This window comes from Rhopalosiphum padi, chromosome 4, assembly GCF_020882245.1.
Source record: "Rhopalosiphum padi isolate XX-2018 chromosome 4, ASM2088224v1, whole genome shotgun sequence".
Classification (NCBI taxonomy): Eukaryota; Metazoa; Arthropoda; class Insecta; order Hemiptera; family Aphididae; genus Rhopalosiphum; species Rhopalosiphum padi.
This window is the reverse complement of record NC_083600.1, coordinates 47426791-47440333: the sequence shown is the minus strand read 5'-3', so window position 1 is coordinate 47440333 and position 13543 is coordinate 47426791. Positions and strand designations below refer to the sequence as shown.

The 13543-nt window shown below is 25.0% G+C and overlaps 2 protein-coding genes and 1 long non-coding RNA gene across 3 annotated transcripts; 2 read left to right on the top strand and 1 right to left on the bottom strand.

Moving 5' to 3' along the window:
- Positions 1 to 1332: 1332 nt before the first annotated feature.
- LOC132928853 (GATA zinc finger domain-containing protein 14-like) lies at positions 1333 to 6576 on the top strand. The gene is made up of 10 exons (XM_060993770.1): positions 1333 to 1810; positions 1878 to 2496; positions 2667 to 2716; positions 2782 to 2860; positions 3288 to 3371; positions 3828 to 4000; positions 5032 to 5156; positions 5469 to 5603; positions 5690 to 5910; positions 6040 to 6576. The coding sequence occupies exons 1-10, from the start codon at positions 1792 to 1794 to the stop codon at positions 6395 to 6397; spliced, it is 1863 nt and encodes a 620-aa protein (XP_060849753.1). The 5' UTR covers positions 1333 to 1791; the 3' UTR covers positions 6398 to 6576.
- On the bottom strand, positions 6354 to 10815 carry LOC132928855 (serine/threonine-protein kinase greatwall). The gene is made up of 13 exons (XM_060993772.1): positions 10618 to 10815; positions 10389 to 10444; positions 10190 to 10290; positions 10019 to 10110; positions 9699 to 9820; positions 9234 to 9340; positions 9080 to 9171; positions 8729 to 8967; positions 7803 to 7988; positions 7586 to 7745; positions 7362 to 7521; positions 7176 to 7289; positions 6354 to 7112 (listed from the first exon to the last, which is right to left on the bottom strand). Exons 1-13 carry the CDS (start codon positions 10699 to 10701, stop codon positions 6847 to 6849), a joined length of 1779 nt encoding a protein of 592 aa, XP_060849755.1. The 5' UTR covers positions 10702 to 10815; the 3' UTR covers positions 6354 to 6846.
- Positions 10816 to 10938: 123 nt separating this feature from the next.
- Positions 10939 to 11884, top strand: LOC132931006 (uncharacterized). Its single transcript, XR_009662316.1, has 3 exons — positions 10939 to 11189; positions 11333 to 11476; positions 11602 to 11884. It is a non-coding gene; the product is annotated as an uncharacterized LOC132931006 (long non-coding RNA).
- Positions 11885 to 13543: the final 1659 nt, after the last annotated feature.

Genomic DNA, 13543 nt, shown 5'->3' with positions numbered 1-13543 from the left:
ATCAATTAAGAATTAAGATTATTATTAATAACTTAACTATAATATAGTTATTGGTATAAATATCTGCGAAAAATAAACATCAACAATAGATAAGAATGATAATATGATATATTCAATATTGTGGCGAGATATTTTTCCTAACTTTCAGTAAAGGCATATTCAGCGGACAGCGACGACGATTACTATAATATATTAATATAATAATATGTATAAGTAATGCGAATTTAAATAAATCAAATATTTATATTCTTAGCTATTCAATAGCTTAATATATTTAATTTTAAAAAATATTCTATTTTATAACTTAATGATGAGTACGTTAAAATGATGACTAAAAAGAGTAGGTAACTACGTAGGTTACTTTATAGAGTTTACTTTTACTTTCTAAATCATTCAAACAGTGTCTGAAAGTGTGGCTCTGCTCCAAAATTACATAGCACAATTAAAATTAATGTACTATTACAATACTTAATTAATAAATATTTTTTTATGTATTTCTATACCCGTCACTGCTAAATATATTGTTATGATCGAAGTTTAGAATTTATAAGACCGTGATCATAACACAAACCTATAGATGATATCATCTGTCTAGTAAATTAGTAAAATAAATAAAAAAATTAATCCATTTACTACCCACACGACCATTTTATTTATTCTAGTTTCTGAAGCATTGGCATCCAACATTAGCATGATTTTAGATATAATTTTATCTATAAACGTAGGTATTATAATTTATACTCATTGACGTAAACAATAGACATTTAGACGAAAAGCTCAGCGTATGATAACAATATTTAGAATTATCTAACACCACTCACCAATAGAACCAAACTTAATAGTATTAGTAGTATTATAAGTCAGCGGTTTTAGAATTTAGTAATCTTATAATCAAACAATAGTAGATATTTGTATTTTGAATTTTACATTTTTCTAAAACACGAAACTGTAATAAAAATAAACAAGTAATAGTATTTCAGTATGTTAAGTCTTGTCGTCTTATATTAGTTGTATTACTTAATACGTCTTGTAATTGTAAGTTCAACCACGTTTAACTAAGTTGTATTCTCATTCCTGTGTTTACTGTTTTGTGTATCATGAACTATGATAATTGATAACATTATAGAGTATAGATAACAACCATTGTTATTAAATAATATTACCATACAACAAGATTACAATATAAAATATAATTTTACTTGTGATCTGTGATCGCAGTGTAACCAACATTTATCACAGAATTATGAATATTTTTAACGGTTTTTTTTTATAACGAAAATGCCGATTTCTGATTAGGTCATCACTAGGTAGTAGGTACTCACTAGAGTAGTAGACAGTTGTATTTTAGTCTATAATACTAATCAGTAATCAGTAATCACTATTCAGCAATTCAGCATTTATATTTCATAATAATATAATAATTAGTAATATTAATTATTTTAGACATTATAGTAACTATACATTGGTTGTACTATAGTCTATAACTTGACAATATACAACATTTGTCTGTGGTCTGTCTTGAGTTTAATGAGTTGACACTCAACTGGGTTTGAAAATTATTCTCTTTAAATTAATGCATTTCAGAGACACCATTTAAACATAATTAATGCCTAATATGAATTATTAAATTATTATTTATTGTTTAATTAATATTTATAGCTTTCAAATTTGAAATTTTTATACAATACTTTTTATAGTATTTTGTGCTAATGTGTTTAGTTACATCAAAATCTAATTAATTTATAATAGCAATAAAAGAAATCAACTTGCCGTTTTACAAAATATATCAACATGAAAAAATCTGCTAAAAGTAAGTAACTACTTGACAAAAATTAATTTTTCTAGATTATAAATAATTCTTTGATTTATTTTTCCAGTACGATTAAACACCAAGCCAAAACTGAATGAAAAAACAGAAAATAAATTAAATCATGAAAACTCAAGTAAAATGAAGACATCAATAAAAAATATTTCTGACAAAGAAAATGATAATTTTTCTGATTCTAGTTTAGAATTATTTGATACATTTAAACCCAGATCAAAAAAAAAAATTAATTCTAAACAAAAATCCAATAATAATATTAATATTGATTACATTGATTTAACAAAAGAATCAGACATAGAATCAAGAAAATATATAAATTCTAAATCATCCATTTATAATATCAGTTCTAGTTCAATTGATAGTTTTAAATCATTTACTAGCTTACATTCTAATCCTATTGAAAATATTTATTCAAAAGACAATTTATCTGGTACAGAAGACAGTATTACTACATTTGAATGCAAAGATAGAAATGATATACATGATAATTCATATGAGTTTAAAAATAATTATACTACACCAGAAAAAAACCATATTCAGACCAATCATCTTTCGGAATCTGCTAAATTATTAGACCGCATTTATGGTAAAGAATGGCGATGTGTTGATGGAGTACTTAAAAATTTGAAAACTAAGAATATAAATAATGAACTTTACGATGATTATAATAAGTAAGTATTATAAAATTAGATTAATGTACTTACCTTGTATTATACTATATTTTATAAGACTAATAAATTATAATCAAATCAAAAATAACTTATTTATATTTAAAATAATTTGTAAAATTATATATAACTTTATTTAAAATAACTATTACATAACAATTAAATTATTTTAGATGTCACAATGAAAATATTTCTAGCAAAAATTACAGTGAAATTAAATACTGTAAGTATGATTGGTTTTTATTTTATTTAGTAATTTTAAAATATTCTGAATTATATTTATTTTAGCATCACCTTCTGGAGTTCTGAAAAAACATCAAGAATTCAATATTCAAAATAAAGTGGATGATACTTCAATAATTTTAGAGTATGTTTCATTTAATACTATGCATATCTTATATATTATGTTAGAGGCTTAAAGCTCTATAGATTGTTACGTAACAAGCCTAATAAAATATGTTATACAAAACTTTTCAATTTTCATTAATAAAATTCCTGTTTTCTCATCTGAAATTCTTTATTTAGCTCTTATTTATCAGTTATTGGATTAAAATCTTTTAAGCAGATTTGAAATGTGCTCTTTATTTGAAACTAAAAAAAAAAAAAACTAAAATACTCTAAAAATATTACTCAAACTAATGTTTGATAGTGTTTTTATTAGTTGAAGAAACTGCTAAAAAAAATTGATTATTATTTTGATAGTAATACACTAAAAATAACTATACATTTTTTACGAACTTAAATTTCATGATATGAATGTATTTAAATTTAATATACTGTATTTGTTGTTGTAGAAATTTCAGTTTATCCAACGATTTAAATGAAATACCTGATCAATTAGATATTATCCATCCCTCTGCAATTCGAATAAATGATAAGTAAGTAAATAATATTGATAAATGGGTAGATGTAAATTAGTATTATTATTCTTATGAATGGGAGCTAAAGCTTTAATTAGCATAAGAAAATTATAAAAACTTTATGAAAGTTAAGCCTATATAAATGTTAAAAATAATTGTATTCATTAATCTTTAATTCAATTATTGTATTTCATAAAATTAATAATAACACTAATCAAAGGAAGACCAAAATGAATCTTCTATAACAGTGGTTTTCAACCTTTTTAGGTCCACGGCTCCTTTTGATTTTGGAATCAAATGTACGGCTCCCATACAAATAATGATAATAATAAAAACATATTGTTTACAATTTTATTATTAGTTTATACTACGGACGCGGCTCCTTTAATAATAACCAACGACGCCTCTGGGAGCCGCGACGCACAGGTTGAAAACTACTGTTCTATAAAATAATTGGATGATTTATTTTTGTAGGATTTCAAAACGTACAAATGAGAAAGAATTAAATAATTTAAAATTTTTTAAAGAAAAAACATTCAAGGAAGATGGCAATACAAAAAAAAATTACGCTTACCAAAATGTACAGTCTAAAATACTAACTAAATCGAATATAGAAGCAACGCTTTCTTTTTTGAGTTCTCTATCATGTAAGTATTTCTGGGAAATTTATCAATAAAATTGCAATTATAAATTAAAAGTAATGTACTGTCTATGATTAAAAGCTTGATATTTGTAGATATGATACCTGTTTGTTATCTGGCAATGTTACCATGCACTTTGAAGCTGTATCAATTTTAGTGAATGTGCGGCACGGAGTGCTGTTGTGTGGGTGCCCGAGGGTTAATATACATTAAATTATCTAACATAGCATTTCCCAAATAGTGGGTTGCGACCCACTACTGGGCCGTAGAATTTAATAAAATTCTCATATTAAATTTTATTATTTATCATTTCTTTTGATAATTTGAACTTAGTAAAAATAAATTCATTATTATATTGTTACAAATTAATACTTCAATTTTGTTATAAAATTGTATGTTTTATTTTGCCTTTCTTTATATAATGATGAATGTAAAATATTTTGATGGGTCACAAAGGGGAAAAATAATAATTACCAGGTTAGATCAAACAAGAGTTTGGGAAACGCTGATCTAGCACAGTCTAAGTTCAACTTAGAATTATGAATATTTTAGTTTAGTTAATTTGAGTGTTTTAAAAAAATTTATCATCATGTATCAAATATAACTGAATTTTTTTGTTCTTTTCATATTTTACTTTAGTTGTCTGAAAATTTTTATTATTATTATAAGTTTTTCTGACTTATTAATCTTAATGCTGTGTTAATACTATAAATAAACTATATTTTTATCATTATGGAATAAAAGATAACATCAGTTCTTTAATTTTGTTATTGAAAATAAGGAAAACTTACTCAATTTAGACATTTAGTTAATAATCAAAAGTTCAAGTCATTGATGTAATGAAAATCACAAATAATGGTAAAAATATTACAATTGATAAAATCATTTTCCATTCCTTGCCCAATTAGGTATAATATATTTTGTTTAGATGAAGTTTTATATTTTTGGTAACAATAATAATATCGCATGGAAAACTACATTTTATTTAATGAATGTACGATATCATATTTTTTTCTTAATTTAGTATAATATTTCAGGTTTTACTGGATCTATGAAATGTGATCCTGAAGCTGAAAAATACAAACTAAAGTTTAAAAAAAATAAAGATGATTTAGTGTCAATATTATTTAAATTGTTTAACAAAGAAGTATTTGATGATAAGGTAAATCAATTTCATTATAAGTTTTAATTATCAATAAAAATGTCATCATTCTTCTAATTCTGACACTGTTATGTTATGTATTTGTGTATATTCAATGTGAGAATAAACCTCAAAGGTTACATTTTTACTCTAAGAACTTGAATGAATTATTTGTATTTTCTTTTTTCCTAATTATTACTATAATATTTATAATTGTTATACCATTTAAAAATATTTAACAGCCATGGCTAAATGTCTTCATGCAAAGTCAAAGCAACTATAAAAAATTGTCCAAGATCCTAAAAATTTACTATTTATATTTTATTTTACTAGCTTCCGGCTGATATGAATTTCAAATGGAATGCACGATTAAGGTCAACTGCTGGTGCTTGTTTCAATAAACGTTCAGTCAAAATAAATGAAAATTTAGATTGTGTGAGAGTTTCTCGCATTGAACTTTCTTCTAAAGTAAATTTTTATTTATTTATTTGTTTTGTTTCTATTAAAATAAAATAAAAAACTGTATAATTTATAAAATATATACTATTTTATAGATTATTGATACAGCTGAAAGATTAAGAGATACATTAATTCATGAGCTTTGCCATGCTGCTTGTTGGATATTTAATGGTATTTCTGAAGGACATGGTCCACAATGGAAAAGCTGGGCAAATAAAGCTATGCAAAAGTTTCCAGAACTCCCAGTTATAAAAAGATGCCATAGTTATGATATACAAACTAAATTTACTTACAAATGTATAAAATGTGGATACAGGTGAATAATGAAATATTTTGGTATTTGTATTTAAATATATTTAAATATAAATATTATGTAATATAATCAAATAAGTATTATCAGATTAGTCTTATGGCTTATTAAATAAAATCTTAATATTTTTTTCAGTTTTGGGCGTCATTCAAAATCATTAAATTTGGAGAAAAAAAGATGTGGACTTTGTTATGGAGAATTTGAATTAATTAAAAACAAAATTAATAATAACCCAATACCTAATAACAATTTCCCAGTTGTTCACGAAGACCCATTGAAAGAATTATACAGTTTAAATGATATACAACAGAAACCTAAACTTCCCAAGAAATTATCAAAATTTGCTATGTTTGTGAAAGAAAATTATAGCCGAGTAAAAAGAGAAAATCCTTTATCAAAGCATGGTGAAATAATGAAATTACTTGGATCTCAATTCGCAACAACTAAAGTATTGACTCCTGACGAAGTGTTTGATAATTTATTTAATAGTTAACAATACTATTAACAATTTAATTTTAACAGAACAAACTTTTTGACTTAGACTATAAAAATTTATTTTTACATTTATATAAATTTAAGTTGATTTTAGTAATATATATAATAAATACTAGTACTATATGCATACTAGTAGTACATTAGATTGTTAATTAATTTGTTGATACAGAATACATATTATAACTAAAGAGTAAGTTTGAAAGAACATTGGTATTAGAATAGTAATTAAAAATTATTTTTTATTTATACTAATAACTAATATAAAAATTTTTAAAAAATGTACAAACAAAATATTTTAATGAATATTAAAAATGAATTTTTATTTATATTAATAACTATTATACGAAATTGAAATGTGTATAAACAAAATATGGCTTAGTTTCCACAATAAAAAAAGATGTGCAAATAAACAAAATAAAACTAAAGTTATTGAAAAGTATTGATGATTTATCCTAAATCTATGTTTGATAATTGGATATTTTGTTGCTCATTTCGTGCTATGAAATACGATGTATCGTCTATGCTAACAGGTGTAGGAACAAATGGAGGTACTTCATTTAAAAGATTATCCCAATCGATATTTGAAAATAATTCTGTAGAAGATCTCAACTCAGAACCTGAATATCTTTTATTTTGATCTATTGCCATCAAACTATCGATTGCTTCCATTGCTTCTCTAGATAATGTTTGATCTCCAGATGGCCATTCTAATTCTGAAAATTTAAGTTTTTATTTATAAGAAGTCCTATATGAAATATATACTTTTTAAAAATTACCACGTCTGAGAATATCTTCAAATATTTCTTGTACTGTTTCACCTTCAAATGGAACAACTCCTGTCATAAATTCATAAAGACAAACGCCTAATGCCCACCAATCAACACCAGATCCTATATTAAACATTTATTTAGAAATTACATATCATGTGATTTCTTATTGATAAAAAATTATAATATAATTACCATGCTCCATCCCTTGAATTAACTCCGGAGCTAAATAATATGGTGTACCTAATATTCTACCATCACTTGCTCTTTTTCCTTTCCTCAAAGATTTTGGAGTTCGATATGGAGTTAATTTTGGTAAATATGGGGTTGCAATTGGACTCATAATCAATTCTTCCTATAATTAATAGGTAAATAATATAAATAAAATATTCATATGACATATTGTATTTTATTTTCACCATATGAGAGCCTTTTAAAAAAGATGGTGATTTTGTAGGAGTAGGCAAACAAAATCTAGTAGTTTTCATCGTTTTTGGCGTGTCCCCATAGGAACGTTTACGAGAACATTGTACGGGAGTAGATATCACAACACGACCACTACTTAACCTTTCTTCAGCTCTAAATTAAATTTATATTAGTTTAGTTTGAAAAATAATTTCTTCCAGATAAGCTTACTTCAATTTCATAACACTTTTAATGGCTGAGCTTGATGAATTAGATCCAATACTTGATAAATCTACTTGTTTTATTTGTTGAGTAAGACCACAACTGTTTAATGTATTACCTTCTAAATCTCTGAGTGGCAATATTCTTCGTCTGTATCTTCTTGAGGAATCAGAACCAGATGATTTGAATCTTTTACTTTAAATAAAATTAATAATATTTTGTAAATTTGTATGACCTCAACACAAATTGCAATAAATAATAAATTTAAACAAATATATTGAATATTTACTTACACAGAGAATTAAAAACCTGTCGAGAAAGACAAGTATTTAAATATAAAAAAGACTACCATAGTTTGTGGAAGAACACGGAATGGTATTGAAAATATATTTTAGCCAGGAGTTAAGATATACTAAATAAACTAGATATTTATTACTATAGTCTATTCAGTTTAAGTTGACCCACTTTCGCGCATGCATACTGAGCCACCAAAACAGTCAGACCCCCCTGGTCGGTGAATGGTGATCCGTGATTGGTCGCCGATCGTTGTTAACTATCGGAGACCGGCGTCCACAACTGCCGCCGTGTATACAGAGTATTAAAAAGAATATCATACTTTTATCTACTTTTATTAACGTTGTGTTAATATAACACACGATGCATAGTGTCATAGTCAACAGGTGGTAAGGCGACATCGGACACTAGCGCTGCAAGACATGCGCAATTACGACCGGCTTTCGTCTGACGAGTGGGTCAACTTAAACTGAATAGACTATACTTGATTCAAGCTTGAAATAGATTTATAACCAGCAGTGTAAAACCTACATTTTTTTATATAAATAACATTAATCATTACTAAAACAAAATCTTAAACATTTTTAATAAATTAACATAAGTTTCAACCAAACTTATACCGAAAATAATTCTATATATACCTAAAATTTTTTGTGGAACACGGTGTATCATGAACTTTATCCTTATCATTTATACTGCATCCACAATCTGTAGAAACGCTACAATTTTGACAAGTATAAAATGTAGTTCCTTCTAATGTATTGTTTGCTGATTGAAATGGTACTATTCCAGATACATGACTACTGTTATAATCATCTTCGTCTAAATCCATATTAAGTCCCATACTCATACCACTGGCAAAAGTTTTCTCATTTGAGCCCTATATGAAAAGCAAACAATTAGATTAATTTTAAACTTTCTTATAACCATTTTATTAAACTAATAAGATTAACTATAAGTTTTTGTGTATAAAAAAGATAATTTCTACTTACAAATGAAAAATGTGATGTTAAAGATAGTAATTGACCAGGGGTTCTAGTAGGGACATTTGGAGAATTATTTATAAAATCTGTTATTTCCAAATCTAGAAATATTTCAAAATTAATTATATTACCTATTAGAATATAAAATATCATTACTATTTACCTCTATGAATTGTAATTCGACTAAGACCAAAATCAGTTAATTTAATATGGCCATGACCAGATATTAACATATTATCAGGTTTCAAGTCTCTATGTACAATACCGTGACTGAAATATGAATAAAAATAACACATTGATTACTAAAGTATATATATTTAAAACATATAAATTTAGTGTTTCAAGAATTTAAACTTGAATAAATAGATGTATTAAATTACATTCTTATTATCATTGTGTAGTTATTAGTTAATCGTAACTATTGAAATATAATATAATATGTTAAGAAAATTTAAAAATTATAATAATAGAAACTTAACAAATTTCAATAAAAATTAAATCTATGATATTTTTTTAGAAATGATTTTGGAATATATTGATATATCACATTGTATATTTTATTGCTATATAAGTAGTAATAAAGTTTAATATAAATGTACATCGTTATAATGTATTAATTATTAACTACCTGTGAAGATATTGCAAGGCCAATGCAACTTCAGCAATATAAAATGTTGCTACATCTTCTGAAAAATATCCCATAACACTTAGCAGTGATTTAACATCACCACCAACCATATACTCCATAACCTTTAATAATATAAACAAAATTAAATAATAAAACACAACTATAAGCTTGCTATAAACTATATAACTATATGTTGCAGGTTCATTGATATTAAATATGAATATATTTTTAACAATATAATTTATAATAAATTATAAATAATAATGAATTATTGAACAATAGTTATTTAAGAAAAAGTAAATAACAGTTATTTAAATTACCAAATAAATACTGCTTGGTGTCTGTAATGAGTAGAACAGTTTAACACAAAATGGACTATTCGCTAATGCCAAAGCATTTCTTTCATTAACAACTGCAATAAATAACAATACAATATCAAAATATTATAAAACTATAATTACTTAATCAAATAAAAATTATGAAAAAATCACCTTGTGTTATCATATTTTTATTTATCATGTCAGTTTTTTTCATAACTTTTATAGCATACATCTGTTCCAAATTGTTCTTCTTATGACCCAAATAAACTTTTCTAAGTTCAAAAAATAATTAAGTTAATTAACATGAAGAAAAATTAAGATATTTTAATAAAATCTACAGAATAACTTATATAATAAAATATAAACTCACCCATAAGCTCCTCGACTGATTGGTTTAATAACATTGAAGTCACTTATTTCTGGGTGCTGAAATCAATAAATTTTAAGTGAGCTACCTTAAAAATGTTTAGTTTAATTCAGTTATATTATGTGGACACCAAAATTCAGTTTCAATTAATGTATACATTTTCTATATTATATACATACTTAAATATTTAGTATAATATAGGTTATATTTAAGATTTAAGCAATTTTTTTACCTTGGTTTCTTTCGCATTTTTTACAATAGTATTCAATAAAGTTTTTTCATACGGAAATGCACTTTCTGCATTCACATCAGCCATTTTAATATTTAACAATGACCATAGGTATAAACTGTTAATTTTGTTATAACTTCAAACTTCAAAACTTCTAAATTAACGGCCATCAGACATTTCAGTGTGTTGTTATGAATTATGATAATTCTTATCATTTAACTATCTATTTCATGGACAGACAAAAATCGTATATAAAAGATAACATATCCGTGTGAAGAGATTTCCCTGATATACGTTTATGCCGTTTATGGATTAAACGAATTTTGAATTTTGATTTATTTAATTATTTAAGGTGTTATGTCAATTTGTAGTTCGGTTAGATGATGGGAAACTAATGTATCGCAAGGATTAATTTAAGAAAGATATTTTTTTAACACGACAGACTTATGAAGGACTTGGAATAATCATACAGTCAAAACAATAGACTTGTTGAATAGTTGAATATACTTTTTATAAATGTGAATTTTTGTATGTTCTAACACTTAACAGCCAAGTGTAATGAAGACAATTTGGAAGTAATTATAATTTAAAACAAAAATTACCTTCGAAATTCATATTTAATAAAATATTAACATATAATTAAAACTATTTTAATCAAAATTATGATTATTGTAATTCATTTTTTTAATAATAATTTTGATTTTTAAAAATTTCTTAGAATAACAAGATAAATTGCAAGTCCAAATGATCACCTGTCCGTCCTGACCACACCAACATTTCTCCGACTATACTGAATGCTATCTATATATTCAATTATAAAACCTCCTAAGTCCTAAGACAGGAAACTGTATAGTAAATGATGGTAAGTATGACCATTTATTATAAATACTAGTATTATACTAGTATTTATAATCAATGGTATTACAAATAAATACATACCTATTTTTAATTAAAACAGTTGATAATAGTTTGTCTGTATGTCTCTAGAGTATTCCGTATTCCTAATATATCATTGTCAGATTTAAAAGAGATTATTAAAGATCCAGCAAATAGTTCTGAAAGAATAATTAAAAAAATAAATAGATACAATTGTTCAGGAAGATTGTTGGGACCTAGATGATATTCTATTAGAATATAATTATGCTGATTCTAACGTATATGTTTGTGTCATTTATTTTTTGACTGGATAACTATTTAACATTAAACTATATTTAATTTAAAAGCAGGTACTTATTTAATTGCTTATTATGTATATATTTATATTTTTTACTAGGTATAGTTATTGCTGAGCGTTTAATTCATAAAACTAAATGTGAAATGTGTATAAGACGATTAAAAATAACTAATACCTTACAAGATTCTATTGGTAAGGAAGCAGATTTGATAAGTGTTAAATCTTAAGGCCACCTTACTTATCCTGACAGAAATTTATTTATAATTATTAATTTATTATTAAACACATTGAAAATTGTTTTGCAATGTATTTGAAGACACTTTTAATGAATTTATCAAACTCAATATAAGATTGAAATTTACATTATTAATTCTCAACATCAAAAGGGTATGTTAACAAATATTTTTACTTATTACATCACAAATCACAATGCGTATGAAACAATATAGCTACATGCAAAATCAAAAAGATCAAAAATAAATAAAACAAAAAAAAGTTGTCTAAACTAGTAAAAACTTGAATTGCCAATATAATGAATAATAATAGTATTAATAAATTAATAATAATAATCAGTTTGAAACCGACGACAATGCATGAATATTTTTATAATATGTCCGCTAAAGAAATATTGCAGATACATATAATTAAATGTAAATGGTATATATAAAGAACTTTTATAGTATTGATAAAAAAAAATCTTTAGTTTATTGTGTTGTGTTATACATTGAAAAGATGAGATTAAGTTAAAGATACTCGTATTTATGGCAACCGGTAACCTCGATACACATTCTAGTAGTCTATCGGGCCATATTATCCATTTTCCACCAAAAATTAGATACCTTTTTCCTCCACTGTTCATTTTGCTCATAAAAAAAAATAAATCTTGACCATTTTCATTCAGTAAGTAATTATGAATAAAAATAACATTATGTTTCACACAAATAAAATAAATATCAAAAATATATTTTTAAGTTATTTTATATTATCAGTGGCACACACAGGGAGGGTCAGGGCCCAGGGGTGTCGACTGACACCCCTCAGAGAATTGGTGGGTGACTAGTGCTGTGTGAACTGTGAACTAGGATCGATATTTATTATTTGTAAATATAATTTTATTTTTAGTATCTTTGTTAGTAAGAAAAAACCAAAAACACTTAAAAATAAAAGTTATGCTATGCTTAAACTCAGATTTTACTAGTGGGGTGGGTGGGTACCTCGAAATATAAATTTTCGGTACTTGTGAAAAATCTACTGTGCGCCACTGCATATTATATTATATTTTAAGAAGCTGTACAAAATATAACAAAAATCTTATATACTAGAGATAAATTACCTATTATCAAACTTAAATGTGAGAACATTATCTGTGTTCTCTTGTCAGTTTTTTACGATATTTTAATTTTTAAATGAATTATGAGTATTTGTAAATTTAAATATTTTACACACTCGCAACTCGCTTAAAAATTAAAATACCTATTGTAAAAAGCCCAGAAAAGTTCAAGAAAACTCAGATAATGTTCTCACATATATATTTGACTATGACGTTATTGAGAGTATAAATAAATTAGCGTCAGTACACACTCAACATGTTAACCTAGTTCGCAACATTAATTTGCTAAGTAAACATACTACTTTTGAACACGTGTTAAAAATGGTTATATTAAGTAAAGTAATGTTGTAAACTAGGTTAATACAAATTTAGAGTGATTTTTTAATTTTAAATCCCAGAAGTATAATTTTAAGTAGATTTTGGAA